This window comes from Bidens hawaiensis, unplaced genomic scaffold, assembly GCF_021521415.1.
Source record: "Bidens hawaiensis isolate Kalapana, Puna unplaced genomic scaffold, B.hawaiensis_p1.1 tig00004242_1, whole genome shotgun sequence".
NCBI classification, from domain to species: Eukaryota; Viridiplantae; Streptophyta; class Magnoliopsida; order Asterales; family Asteraceae; genus Bidens; species Bidens hawaiensis.
The window spans coordinates 1,544,489-1,558,053 of record NW_027491253.1 but is presented as its reverse complement, the minus strand read 5'-3'; the positions used below and the strand labels follow the sequence as shown (position 1 = coordinate 1,558,053).

The 13,565-nt window shown below is 34.0% G+C and overlaps 1 protein-coding gene, 1 non-coding gene and 2 pseudogenes across 2 annotated transcripts; all 4 read right to left on the bottom strand.

Moving 5' to 3' along the window:
• Positions 1–881, bottom strand: LOC143625821 (uncharacterized; annotated as a pseudogene).
• A 379-nt stretch (positions 882–1,260) lies between these two features.
• LOC143625924 (small nucleolar RNA Z103) lies at positions 1,261–1,381 on the bottom strand (annotated as a pseudogene).
• Positions 1,382–1,507: 126 nt separating this feature from the next.
• On the bottom strand, positions 1,508–1,591 carry LOC143625925 (small nucleolar RNA R41). Its single transcript, XR_013152346.1, has one exon. It is a non-coding gene; the product is annotated as a small nucleolar RNA R41 (small nucleolar RNA).
• Positions 1,592–2,740: 1,149 nt separating this feature from the next.
• Positions 2,741–5,603, bottom strand: LOC143625819 (zinc finger protein GAI-ASSOCIATED FACTOR 1-like). The gene is made up of 3 exons (XM_077096057.1): positions 5,312–5,603; positions 3,892–4,288; positions 2,741–3,788 (listed from the first exon to the last, which is right to left on the bottom strand). The coding sequence occupies exons 1-3, from the start codon at positions 5,457–5,459 to the stop codon at positions 2,741–2,743; spliced, it is 1,593 nt and encodes a 530-aa protein (XP_076952172.1). The 5' UTR covers positions 5,460–5,603.
• Between the last annotated feature and the right edge of the window lie 7,962 nt (positions 5,604–13,565).

Here is a 13,565-nt window from a genome sequence, read left to right as displayed (position 1 = left end):
AGAACAATGATTTCAAAAGCCAAAATTGCTTCAACCAATCAACCTTAACAAATTCAGGAAACATGTAACCAACAACATTAAACCAATGCATCAGAAGAAAGATTTCTAAAGTTCACCTCGTCTCCCTAAACGACAACCTAGAAATCTGCGACCGCACAAAATCCAAGCCTCGTTGAGGAGCCGTTTTACCACCCGACGACACCGGTTCATTTCCCTCCACTTGAACATCCGGGTCCCGCCAAAACTTAATCACATGCAGAGTCTCTTCTTCTGTTGATCTTTGAACAATAATCTTTGCACCATAACCTTTATCCCTCATTTGAAGACATATCTGTATTGGATCATTCTCCGCAAGAAACAACATATACAACCAACCCTTTTCCGACAACAAATTATCAGCAACAGGCAAAATCTTATCAATTACAGTTCTGCGATTTTCACCTCCAGCCCACGCAGCCGAAAGACCCGAACTACCCACTTCATCCTCAGGTGTTGGCACATAAGGCGGGTTAATAACCATCAAATCCACCATTCCCGACAATCTTTTATCAAGCCTGGAAGCAATGTTAGTGGTTATCAACTCAGCATGAACCCCATGAGCCTCGAGTGTCTCACGAGTCACTTGTGTGGCGTGAGTGTTCAAGTCGGTTGCAATGTAATGTGCGCTTTTGGATTTGGATCCGAGAATAAGAGCAAGGCTCGTGATGACGTAGCCACTACCCGAGCCGATTTCCATACAGATTGACAGGTGGTGGTCTAAGAGTTTGGTTCGGTCAGCCAGCAGTGCATCGACTAACGCAAATGAGTCATCACAGGGCGCATACACGTGAGGGTGTGAGCTCACAAGTCGGATTTGTGCAATTCTTGGAGGCATTGTTTCTGAAGTATAAAAAAAAGAGTTATAATACAATGTTCCACAAAAGACTATTCTTTCCTACATAGAATGATCACATAAAACAAATGCCATAAGGGATCACATTTATTTAGAAATTAGGGTTATGTGTCGGTTCAAAACCATATGAAATTGAAATTGAAATCAAGATCATATGAAATTGCGAATCAAAAAGGGGGAGCAGCGCAGCTTGTTGCCGCTTGCATTCTGCTTCGATGTAATTTAATTTTTAAAAGCTTAATTTCCAACTAATAGAAAAGTAACGAATGTTACAGAATATTAAATTGAAGGTGAATCCGTTTTGAACTAAACTAATATAATTGGAATTAAATTAAAATTCAGTTGTTGCAAAAATAAAAATGAAAAAGATGGATCAAATTTCTGGCTTGAATTCTCTTTAAAAGAAAAAGAGAAATTAAAAATAATAGCACACAGTATAATCAGCTTCGATCATCTTCGATCATCTGGGGAAATAATCATCACTTCCATCCGCCATAATTTTTTTTTTTTTGCCGTAAATCAATTTAAAAAAAAAATTGTAGTCCGGAAGCATTTATTGATCGACATCGTATTTTCCGACAACTTTCTCATCAACTTAATGCCATTTAATTAGATTAGAGTGCTCAGAAGGATCCATTGGTTGTTTCTAATCATGAAACAAATCATAAAATAGGTAGATTTAAGCATCATCGCACCTCCAAATTATTCAAAACAATTGAAATTAAAATATTGCATACACAAAGAGATTACACAAACCTGCAACGGCTCATCGATGGTATTAAGTGGTGGCGTGTATTTATAGTTCTGTCGTGGAATTTGGGGTTTTAGGGTTTCTTGCATATTGCGGCGGGGCTAAGTTTGCGTTTTTGTCCTTCAAATATTATTACTTTGCATTACTCACCCTTTACTATGCTTTTTTTTACTCCGTGTATTCTAACCAAACGTCTAAATGACACACGACGAGTAATTAGCCGATGGGCATCTGGCGTGTATTAGACAAGAAAGAATTTTAGAGTTACTATTAATCTCTAATCTATTATGTGATATGTATATCCATCTCATTAGTTTGTTAGTTTCATAAGTATATGTTTGAAACATCTCTTCTACGTATAAAGAGTTTGTATATAATTAATGCTTGATATATAAGAAAATCTTTATTCATCATTAACGTCTCATTGTTCTACTTTCAATTCGATCATGGTATCTGAGCTAGATCTTGACATGCAATTATTGTCATCTTATTGTCGTCGTACAATAGATGTTAGCACGGCCTTCTTACGTCAACATTGTTGAGAGTAACATGTAAGTGGGTCTAGCTCAAAGTTCATTGATGGGTCTATGTAATACAAGGCAATTGTGACTCTGGTGTCTAAGTTGAGAGCGGCGAAAGAACACTTCATCTCTTATTGCTTTACCTTTTGGATTTGTGTAAATAATAGTCTTACTTCGGGTTTGTGCCCATGCTATTCTCGGAAGTATTGAGCGTCACGTGTTTCGTCCATGTTAATTCGGTATAGTTCGCTCTAAACTAGTAGTATGAACTAGGAACCTTGTTGACGATCCAATTTTTAAAATACGAAGAGTATTAACATGTTTATATAACTATTGATATATAAAAATAACATGAAGTTAACAAATTATTGATCATTTTTCTTTTCAAAAACAAGATGGCAATTGGCAAGGGTCTATAAATTCTTAACTATTACAAAGTTAGTTTCATGGCCCAATTAACAAAGCACAAATCTCATTAGGCCCATTAAGTCCACTAACGCTCTTCAAGACAATTTTACTTCATCTTTAACATAATGATCTCTTACAAATGGGCTTTTGCCTCTCCATCTCATACTCTCATTCATCCCAAATGGGCTTTTCATGGGCTGAAGACTCCCCATGGATAAGTTGTTGAAAAGGATTCATTACTTGACTTGCTGCTTCAAACCCATTCAACCGTTGTTGTTGGATATTTAGTGGTCTGGATCCTCCAATACCTAAGAAATCAACTGTTAACGTGTCGTTTCCGCCATGACTGCCGCTGCCACCACCTAACTTTGGTGCTCCATTCCCCATACCCTGAATGAAGACGGAGTTTTCGTCACTTCTATCTTCGCGATTCTCCACATTCTTTGCAAATTCATTACTTTGATCTCCTCCCATTAGCATTTCACTGTAAATCCCTATATCATTCAAAACGGGACTTGGGCCTGGCCCAAACATATCTTGTTGGCTTGGATTTTGGAAAAGATTATATCCTTCATTGCTTGCATTTAATCCAACCATAGTTGTTTGATTACGTTGGACATGGAAATCGTCATAGGTATTAGCTCGTTGGAGACCGTAAGGTGATGTAGGCCTTGGCTCGGGTGAACTGAGTTGATCCGGGCCAGCCATGCTGGTGACAAAGCTTTTTTGCATCATAGGGGAATTAATCCCATTGCTTGCAGTAGCGCCCATTTGGGCTGCTTTCTGAAGCAAAGCTGTCGCGGACATATGGCCTGCGGGCCCAGAAAGCAAACCTCCATCCTTGCTTTCGTTTTGAAAGTACCCATAGCCCGACGAGCCATTTGGCGAGCTAAGTTGTAGGCCAGAAGATGATGATGATCCACCTCTTGGGTTTCCAAATAGGGTGCCCGAGCTGCTAGAGAACATGCCACCCGACATGTTCAATGGCTTGAACGGCATTGGAACTAGCTCTTGAGGAAGTGACTTGGTCTGGTGTTTTGGGTCATAATTGTTAAAATCTGGTAACCCGATCAACCCTTTGTTTCGAGAGTTGTTTAACTTAGATGTCATTAGATGATCATTAAGATGTTGAGGTTGTAATATTTCTTGGTTCACCTTGTTGTTTTCTTCAGCTAACGCGTCACAAAAGGCTCTATGAGTTATAAAACTATCCCTCCTGTCATATAGGAAAAAAAAAACATTAATTTTAAATGTAAAGATTAAAGAAAATAAGTCATCACTACATCCATAATTAACAATGACTAGTTAGAATATCAAACCTAGAGAAGATAGTCCCACAATCACACTTGTATTCACGAGTGCCGCAAGTCTTTTGATGCGCCTTCCAGTCAGATTGTACCGCGTATTTCTTTGAACACTTGTCACATTTCCATTTCTTTTCTCCATGTTTCCTACTATAATGTTTCTTTATCCCTGTGAGATCACCTAGTGCCCGAGCCGGATTGTGATGAACACAAGATGGTTCGGGACATACATACACGCGTTTCCTGGCATCAGTGCTAGTTCGTTGCTTCAGTTTCCAAGGAAGATTGTGGCCTCTTCGGTGCAATTGTAGATTTTGGTCTCTTTGAAAGCCTTTGTTGCAAATTTCACAAACAAACCTGTTTTTGGCCATTAGTGTCGTTGGTGATAATGCAATCACTTCTGCTGTAGGATCTGTGTAAATTTTTTAAAAAGTATTTAAGCTATTAATTATGATAAAAGTAACAATTTCATTCAATCGTATTTTGAGATTTTTATAAATGCCAAAAAATTCTTATTAAGCTATGTAGCGATCTAAAATAAATAACAGTTTTATTGATTTTTTTTCCCATCATTACCTCATATTTCAAATTAAAATAATTACTATATAGTAATAACTAGAATCCATATAGTTTATTTTGTTCACTTATTTTTTAAAATTTTACATTTCAAATAAAAGTTTAGTGACCTAGAGTAATAATAGTTTGGATAATTTTAATGAAATATTTGTGAAACTTGGTTACTAGTCTATAAATTCTTGGTTACTAGTCTATAAATTCTTATAAATTGGATGTGACTCGATGGTAGAGCACTCACTTTACTAGTGAGAGCCAAGGGGTTCAAATCTCACTATCACCAATTTATATGGGAGATGTGAGGGATGACCCTGGCTTGCTAGGGTTCGAGTCATGATCTCACCCGGTTTTACCGGCTCCTCGCTGTCGTGCCGTTTGGCGGGCGTGGGGTCGGGTTTTATCCGGGGAATCCCTCAACAGGTGGACCGCTAGGGGCTCCGTCCGTCCGGACTCGTGACCGGCTCGGGCTACCTTTAGCCATTGGATGCGGCGTACGAAGTACGGGCCCGGCGTTACTTAGTTGGTCGTTCCAAAAATAAAATGAACTGTGAACCTTCAAATCTTGAGGCCATGGAATGCTATGATTTTTCCAAAGACAATACAAGAAAGAATCTTTAGAAGATATCAAAACGTCTTTAACGAGTTAAAAATAATGGCACATATTTTTACCAAACCTCGTATTTGGTTCAACTCACATAGACAAGGATTAAAAGAAATTCGCGATTGAAGAAAATTTTTGTTCACCGAACTGCTAATTAATGTTTCTGGAAAAGACAAACCAAACCCTCCAGATTGGTTGGGTCAGTCAAATGGACATCAGTATAGGTATTATGAATAAGAATTATTAAACAAACAACCAAACCTGGAGTTCCTGGTAGGTTTCTTTTCCTTTTAGGAGGTGTTGGTGGGAGTGTAGTTCCACCATGGAAGTTGGTTTTAAGGTCCTGAACTTGCTTTTCTTGACCGTCTTCTCCGGACGAAAAGCTCCCTTCATCCGCTGTTATTGACATACCTTTTTGGCCAATAAATTTTTATCTGTTGTATTTTTATAAGAAACAAGAAACCAAAATATATCTGAAACTGAAGGTTGGTGACGAAGACAAAACCAGAGAATAATTTCTAGTTTGAATTATTGAAGAAGATGAAGAAGAAAAGGGTTTGCATTTATTATGAATGTGTCTTTGTTTGGCTTGTATATTTATATATACAAGTAGTCCTCCCTTAACCTTGTTTAATATTTAATTAACTTCTTTGATTTATGATGTAATGGTGATGTGAACTAAATATGATGTTTTCGAAAAATATAGAGAAGAACCTATCTTTTTCTTCAACTTATTAATTATCAAATTTTAAACATTTTATAGGCAACTTACCTGGCTATATATTGTAATAACAAAGTTTCTAAAATTAGTAACTAGACAAAGAGTCCTAGTACACGTACACACCTAAAACATTATGACATAATATAAATATCACCTTAACATAGTTTTATAATTTAGGAAGCTGTACCTATGATTTGTAGTTTTTATCACTTTTTATTCAAATGTTTTGAGACTATACATGCTCAGTGCTAATTTTAAACCAAGCGTTACAAACTTTCCAAAGTGTGATCAACACTTATGTTGATGAACTTGCCACGTGCATGAGTAGTACTACTTAACGGGAGGTTCTCTCACTCTACCACACTCTTACACGGGATGAGAGATTATTGATCACAGGTTTCAACCTGATCGGTGTACACGATTAAAATGGCATCATACGTGTGTAGACTGATTACGGATTAGTCCAGGGTTGTAGTGATTCGATCTGGAGATCTTCAGTTGCACCTATGAGGATCCTATTTTATGGAGAGTACGTCTTAAGGTTTTATTGAGTTTATGTTTTGCTTTAGTGTGAATGAGGATGATCTTAGATTCTTAGTGTCCATTAATCATAGATTTATCAAGAACAATGCCATGTGTTTGTTTTAGACGATTTTTCTTTGTTTATGTTTGGCTTTGACTGTGATTGTTTTGGTTGATAATGATATAGGTGATTCACAAGTTCTTTTAATTTCCTGCCAGCGTAAATTTGCCACCCCCCCCCCCCCCCCCCACCTAGAAGAGAAGCACCCGAGAAATATTTCTCAGCCAAAAATTATGGGGCCCACCTGATTTTATTATTTTTTATTCATATAATCATTAAAATTGAAACACTTCTCCCTCCGATCTCTCCCTATCACTACACCCTTAAAACGGAATCCATCTTTTTGCTGGCTGGGCGTCACGTGACACACTTCTTCCCCCATTCTCCTCCTACCATTGCGCATGGTCTTATACCTTCAGAATAATTTACAATTTCATTGAAGATAGCTAGAATCCTTACTGTACAGTAACCTCAGTTACGAACTTCTTTTTACTATACTAATACTTTACATTGCATTCTTATTTTGTTTTGTCACAGTTATCATTTCTCAAATGTTAAAAAAATGTTGCCAGCTTTATTCAAGTTGTTTCTCATGTGGATTTCCTTCAATTCTGAGGATGAAATGCAGATTACAATCTAATTACCTGTAATCTAAGGTCCTGTTTGTTTCAAGAATTTGGAAGGAATCCTAAGGAATGGGATTTTAAATCCCATTAATTGATATGTTCGTTTCATTAAATGAAAGAATGAGAATGGAAACTAAATCCCATCAAATCCCACGTTTCATGGGATTTCAAAATCCCACCTATTTGAAAGGATTGTTATGGAAAATAAAAACCCCTCCAAAAAAAATTCAAAAAAATTAATAAAAAAATCATAACTCAAAATATAAATCAAAAACGAAAAATGTAAAAAACTAGAACGTTTCCTTCATTGTCCTCGTTCTTCAAAAAAAAAAAAAAAAAACCGAGAATGAAGAAGATTCCAATTCCAATACATATTAACCAACCAAACACATGAAAGAGATTCTCAAACATTCCATTCCATTCTAATTCCAATTCCAATTTCAAATCCTTTAAAAAAAAGTCCGTGAAACGAACGGGCCCTAAATGTTCATTAAAAAAATAGCTTTATTCAGGTTTTAAGTGTAAGCAGAGGCTATTACAATTTCCCTAAAGTCTTTAATAACTTCATACTACTCTTTTTATTTATATATGATACTTTACCGATTTGTTTATAAATACTATATAACATTTATATTATGAAATAAATTAGCCTAGCTTTAGTGTATAACTTTATTTACCGTGTGCAATTATTTTATACCCGTTATATATATTACCTGAATTTCAATGTTATTTAACCAGTTTCACCAAAATTCATAGATGAGAAGAAATGTCACTTTTCGTGAAACATAACCTTTTCTTTAATATAAAATACAATTCCATCTATACCAAGTCTTAATAATTAAAGAAAAAATAACTACTTTATTTCCAAATTGTTTAGTAGTTAAATATTAATGTTTCCTTCACTTCATTTTCTTTGCAATTATTTCATCTTACTTTTTATATAATTACAGTTACTATTATTTCTAAGAAACAAATTTTTTATTTGTAAACTAAACTATTATGGTCATATATATTGTAAACTAAACTTCTTGTTATTTATATACACAATGATCTAATTTGGTATCAATTAAGTTAACTAAAACCAATTTAGTACGAACTGGATCAGAGAATTAGTGACCCCCCCCCCCCCATCTTCTCCACCGTGGATCTTAATGAGAAAGATTTGAAATAAATTTTGTGTATTCGGTCATTACAATTCATGTTTCATATCCGGTCCAATAACTCTTAGACATCAAGTGTATATGTTTCTTGCTATTCAAATTTTCATAAAGTTGCATAATATATTCATGTTAACATTTGGGAAGCGATCAGGTAATGGCTGGAGTTAGTTGTTCTAGATTCGAGAAGACCTACCAAAGTCATTGCTTGGGTAGAGGCGCTGCAATAGAAGAAATTAAAGAAGGTGGTCAAGGCTATAGTTTTCACAATTGTGGCGGATCATGAATGATTAGGTCGGTTTTCGGGATCAAGAGCAGATGAAAAGAGACAATTTTTGATGATATAACTACTTTCTCTTCTTTTTTTTATGGGTAGGCAATAGGAATTGAAATGTTAATAAAATTCCCTATTGTTCATGTTACTTTTTTTTCTCCGGCTAGCTTCTTGATTGTTGTTTTTAATAAAATATTATCTATCTAAAAATTGCAAAATTTGTAAATCATACTATTATTCCAGATACCATATTTTAAAACAAAAGTATAGTTCCGCACTCGAATACTCGTTCCGTTACCCATCCCGAATGTTTCATATTGTCTTTCAGGTCCATGTTTATTTGTCATCATTATTCAATTAATCTTGATATGGTGGCGTTGCTCAACGCCCTCTCCATGTACCATCCCCTTCCTCCCACCTCCCGGCGGACCACCCCTTTCCTCTCATTCCCAACGGACAAGCATAATTTTATTATTCTAGTATTCAAAATTAATTTTGAATACTTAACATTAATAAATCCGTTAATTTTGAATACTCAAAATCTGAACGATGAATTTTGATTGTTATAAGCATTAATACCTCCACATCATCAAAACTAAAGTAATGCTAATAAAGGTTATGAACTTATGATCATCTTTTCACTAACTAATGTAAGTATAAAGTATAAACTAATAAATCCGTTAAAAAAATAAGAAAGAAGGCGACAGAAATTAGAATATTAAAAAACTAACAAAATTCTAAAACTCCAGTCAATATAATTTTTCACATCTTAGTAATAGTTTAATAAATGTGTTTTAAATTAATATTATGTTTCTCCATCAATCACCCAAAATATTTCCACATGGTTTCCATCGATGAATATCGATGTATCTAATGTAAAAAGATTAGCCAACAACGTAAAGACGATTATAAGTTTCCATAATTTTGTTTATTTTAGTTTTGAATATATCATATTTTAATATTATATTGAAGACAAATAAATAAATAAATAAATAAATAAAAAGATGGAGATCAAGACATTTGCTAATTGACATAAACAAAGGAAGCTCAAGGATAAAACCAAACGGCATACATTATTATTTTCTGTTTTTTATTCCATAACTTGTCATGCGAAAATGATACCATAATTTATCGTCATTAGTAAAACAAATTAATTCATATGGATACAGACATATTTATATACTAGGCGGGTGCCCGCGCGATGCAGCGGGAAACATAGACTTAGTAATCACGTAACAAGTTTATGGGTGTTCATTGTTTGATTTGAAACCGTTCAAACCAGCCATTGGTTTGGTTTCACGGTTGAATTTTTTCATTAAATTTTGGCCGGTCATTTTTAATCTTCAAAGTTTTAGTTTCAGTTTTTGACGATGAGAACCCATTACTAACGATTTGGCCAACGATTTAGTTTAAAAACCATCAAAATCAGACCGCAAACGTCCTTAAACAAAATGTTATATTTTTTAACTGAAAAAAAATATAACAATATCATACTCAAATTAAAGAGGAAAATATGCTCGTTTTTTTGGTGCAATTTCTTTAAAAAAATATTAACGTACGAAAAAGTTACTAATACTTAAAAATAATGAGGAAAGTTGGGTTAAAAGTGAAAATAAAAATCACATATTAGTGAAAGATTAAGGATCATAGTTGTAACTATTTTTAAAATTCGCAAAAGTTGGGCAAAGTGAAGGGGCTAATTTTGTAAATTATTGTTTAGTAACCGGTATAAAATTTTTATTGGACAAGTTTGTCGTTATCCTAGATGCATGGAAGGTTGTACCATTTGTTACATAGATTGTAAATCCCTTAAAACTAAGGTGTCTTAATTTGACTCCTTTCATACATTATATATAGTATAGATATTGATACAAAAAACAAATACATTATAACTTACTTCAAAACAAAGTTATAGAATACGTTAACATTTATAAATTTCTAGGCTTTGAAATATGAAACTTTTTAACATGTTTTAAATGAAATAAGGATTCTTTAGGTCATCCGGTATATATTCATGTCTTATAACTCCATGTATTCACGTAGGCATCACATCACCCTCTTTACCTATTTCATTCTGCCTCTTAAGGAAACGGTCTAACGCCTCTTGGCCCTTCTCAACTTAATTTAAACATTATTTTTAAATTATTTTGTATATAGAAGATTTTAAAGCGGGTTAATACTTTTAACCCATATTGCCTTTAATACCTTTTTACTTATGAAAGGGCTGGTGCTCCACTAGTTAACCCTTAATTACAAAATCAATCCTAATGCATTGGACGTTAAAGTTTACTCCAAGGCTTTATACAACTGAATTAAGTTCCTTCTGCATGTTCTTAACTCACATTTTTTAGTTATATACATATTATATTATATTATATTATATTATATGATAAGAAAAAAAAATTTTAATCAAGAGCTTAAATAGTTATAAATGTTAAAACACCTTGTACAATTCTATAAACCATTACAATGATTACTTCTTTATTTAAAGTTTTATTCATTGTTCATTAGTCCCATATTAAAGAAGAAATAAAGTCAAGGAACAATCTCTACTAAATAAAGGCAATGTAAGGGCCTTGCAAAAATTAATAATTGTACAACTTACATGCTTATTCCTTTGCCTAAGCAAAATTTTATTTTTAACCATTTAGCAAGACTGGGTGATGGCCCAGCCAAGGTGTTTGTGCGATGCGGCAAAGTACCCGAGTATTGGTAATCATGTAACATGCTTTTTTAATTAAATAAAAAACTATAACAATATCATATTCAAATTAAAGATAAGAAAATGCTCGTTTACACATAGTATGCTTATTTAAAAAAAATAATGTATGGAAAAGTTATGATCGCTTAAAAATCGTTGGTGAAGTTGGTTTCAAATAAACAAATGAACACAAACAAACACAAGTACTCTTCTGGTTCATGTTTGTCCCTTAAGAAAACTAACGTGTTTTTGATCTTCAATGTTCGTTTATTCACTACCCTAAACAAATAATTCACGAATATAAATGAACGCAAACACACATAAACGAACATCAATAAGAATTAAATGTGAACATTCGACATGAAGTCCAAGTATAGATCTATGTATATTGTTACATCCAATATTTCGAAAGTTAAACAAATTTAAAGTCTAAATACCCTAGAAAATTCAAAAGTTAAGTGAAAAACGAGCATACCATCTTCAAATTGCAATCATCAAATTACGCAATTGCTCTCGCTTTCACGCCAAACATTTGCGCTACCAGATGAAATAGCATTGGCCTCATATACCTCGACATAATATTTAAACAAATCATCTAAAGTATCTCAAAAGTTTAAATTTCTACACGAATCTCGTTACAATATATTGCATTAAAATAAGTCATTAATTTCATCTTATATCTCGATTCATAACATCATCATTGGAGATCAACAAATTTATGCGCACAATATAGCACATGAAACAACCACATCCATTACAGTCACTGATTTTCAATCCAGAATTCTTCAAATTTCGGGGTCAAACTTTAAGTTTATACAACAGAAGTCCGGCCAAAAGCAATATCAAACACCAGAAGTTTGATATTGAAGCTTAACTGCAAATTAGTGACTGGACGCGACATTTTGTGTGTTTATTAAACAAATAACTTCCAACTGGACGTGTCATTTTGTAAATTAAGTTAATATTGAACACGCATTAGACATTTTCTTGATGTTAAACTGTTTGACTAATATGCACCCTTTATTTTTTTTGTATTGACTTGTTATTCGATATTGTGTGTTGGCACCTTAAAAGACCGTAATGAAAGAAATGTGTATCTTAGTTTGACAACCAAACACTTTATTGACTTTTGACGTGGTCAGATCAAGACCCAAGTTGCATACAAATGAAAAAAACAATTCTCATGCTAAAATCCTGAAATCTTCCTCATAAAAAAATTGGAAAAACATCTTGATCGAAAGAAACTGATAATTAACGGTATTCATGGGTCAGTTTAGGTTTAGGTTTGTTTTAGGCTCAAACAAACGCAAAACCCGAAAATTCAGTTTTTGGATTTTTGAGTATAGTCCTGCTTATGTTTTTGATGATTTTTTATTTTCAGATTTTGAAGTTATAATTAGACAATCTGGGCTTAAATGGCCCAAATTAATGCATTAGTATTTGAGTTAAAAATAAAACATCATTACCATCTTCTGTAACTTCTGTTCGTCCAAAATATCAACCAATATTCTAGTCACAGTCCGTGATCATATCTTGCAATCATCAACATCACACAACGTGACAACGAAATTCAGTTTTTTCACAACCATACAAAAACTGAAAGTTTGTTTTTGGTTTTATATCTTTTGGTTATTCCTGTTCAACTATGTCGGTAGAGGCACTTGCCTCTTAGATGGGAGGTCCTAAGTTCAAACCTGGGCAATGGTGTAGCTTAGATTTATTGGTGTAATAGAGTAGGAGTAATATTTGCTGTTAAAAAAATAAAAAATAAATAAATAACTATGTCGCCGGGTAAATGTCTATAAGGACTATAATTACACTGAAACTCCGAAGCAGTAAACCATAGCTCGTATAAACATGTACCCAAGGATGAGCAGCATGACCATATCTTCAAAAGATACGGAAATGGAAATAAATATTAGAAAACCGTAAAATTCTAATGAATAATGCTCTAGAAGGAAGAATCAATGGTTCAATAGTTCAATACATTTACAAACTACATTGGGCCTGCTACCCCTGTCAGTGTCCGGCTGTCCCCTAGTGTCATTTTAGTATCTACTCTTGGGCCAATATCAAATAGAAGTGGGCGAGTGATGATAAAAGGCTTTCCACAATGTGTGATACTGTCGTATGTGGATTGTGGAGGTTTGATGGGTTTTTGTTTTTGGATTTTGATTTGGACTTGGAATAAGGACTATTTAATTTGTATTCTCGATCTGTTACTTGATAGCAGATGGGTCGGGTACTCGGGTATTATGGCCAACTGATAGGCGACAAAAACCACCAAAAAATTGATTGAATATTGATAAAGAGAATTGTGAATTGTGATTATTATCTAACTAATACCATGCTAAGTTAAATTGTATAGTTGCATTCCAGCTTGTGCGTTAAAACCCGAATACCGATTAACCCGACCCAAATAAGCCCGAAACCGATTAACACAAATCTCATTT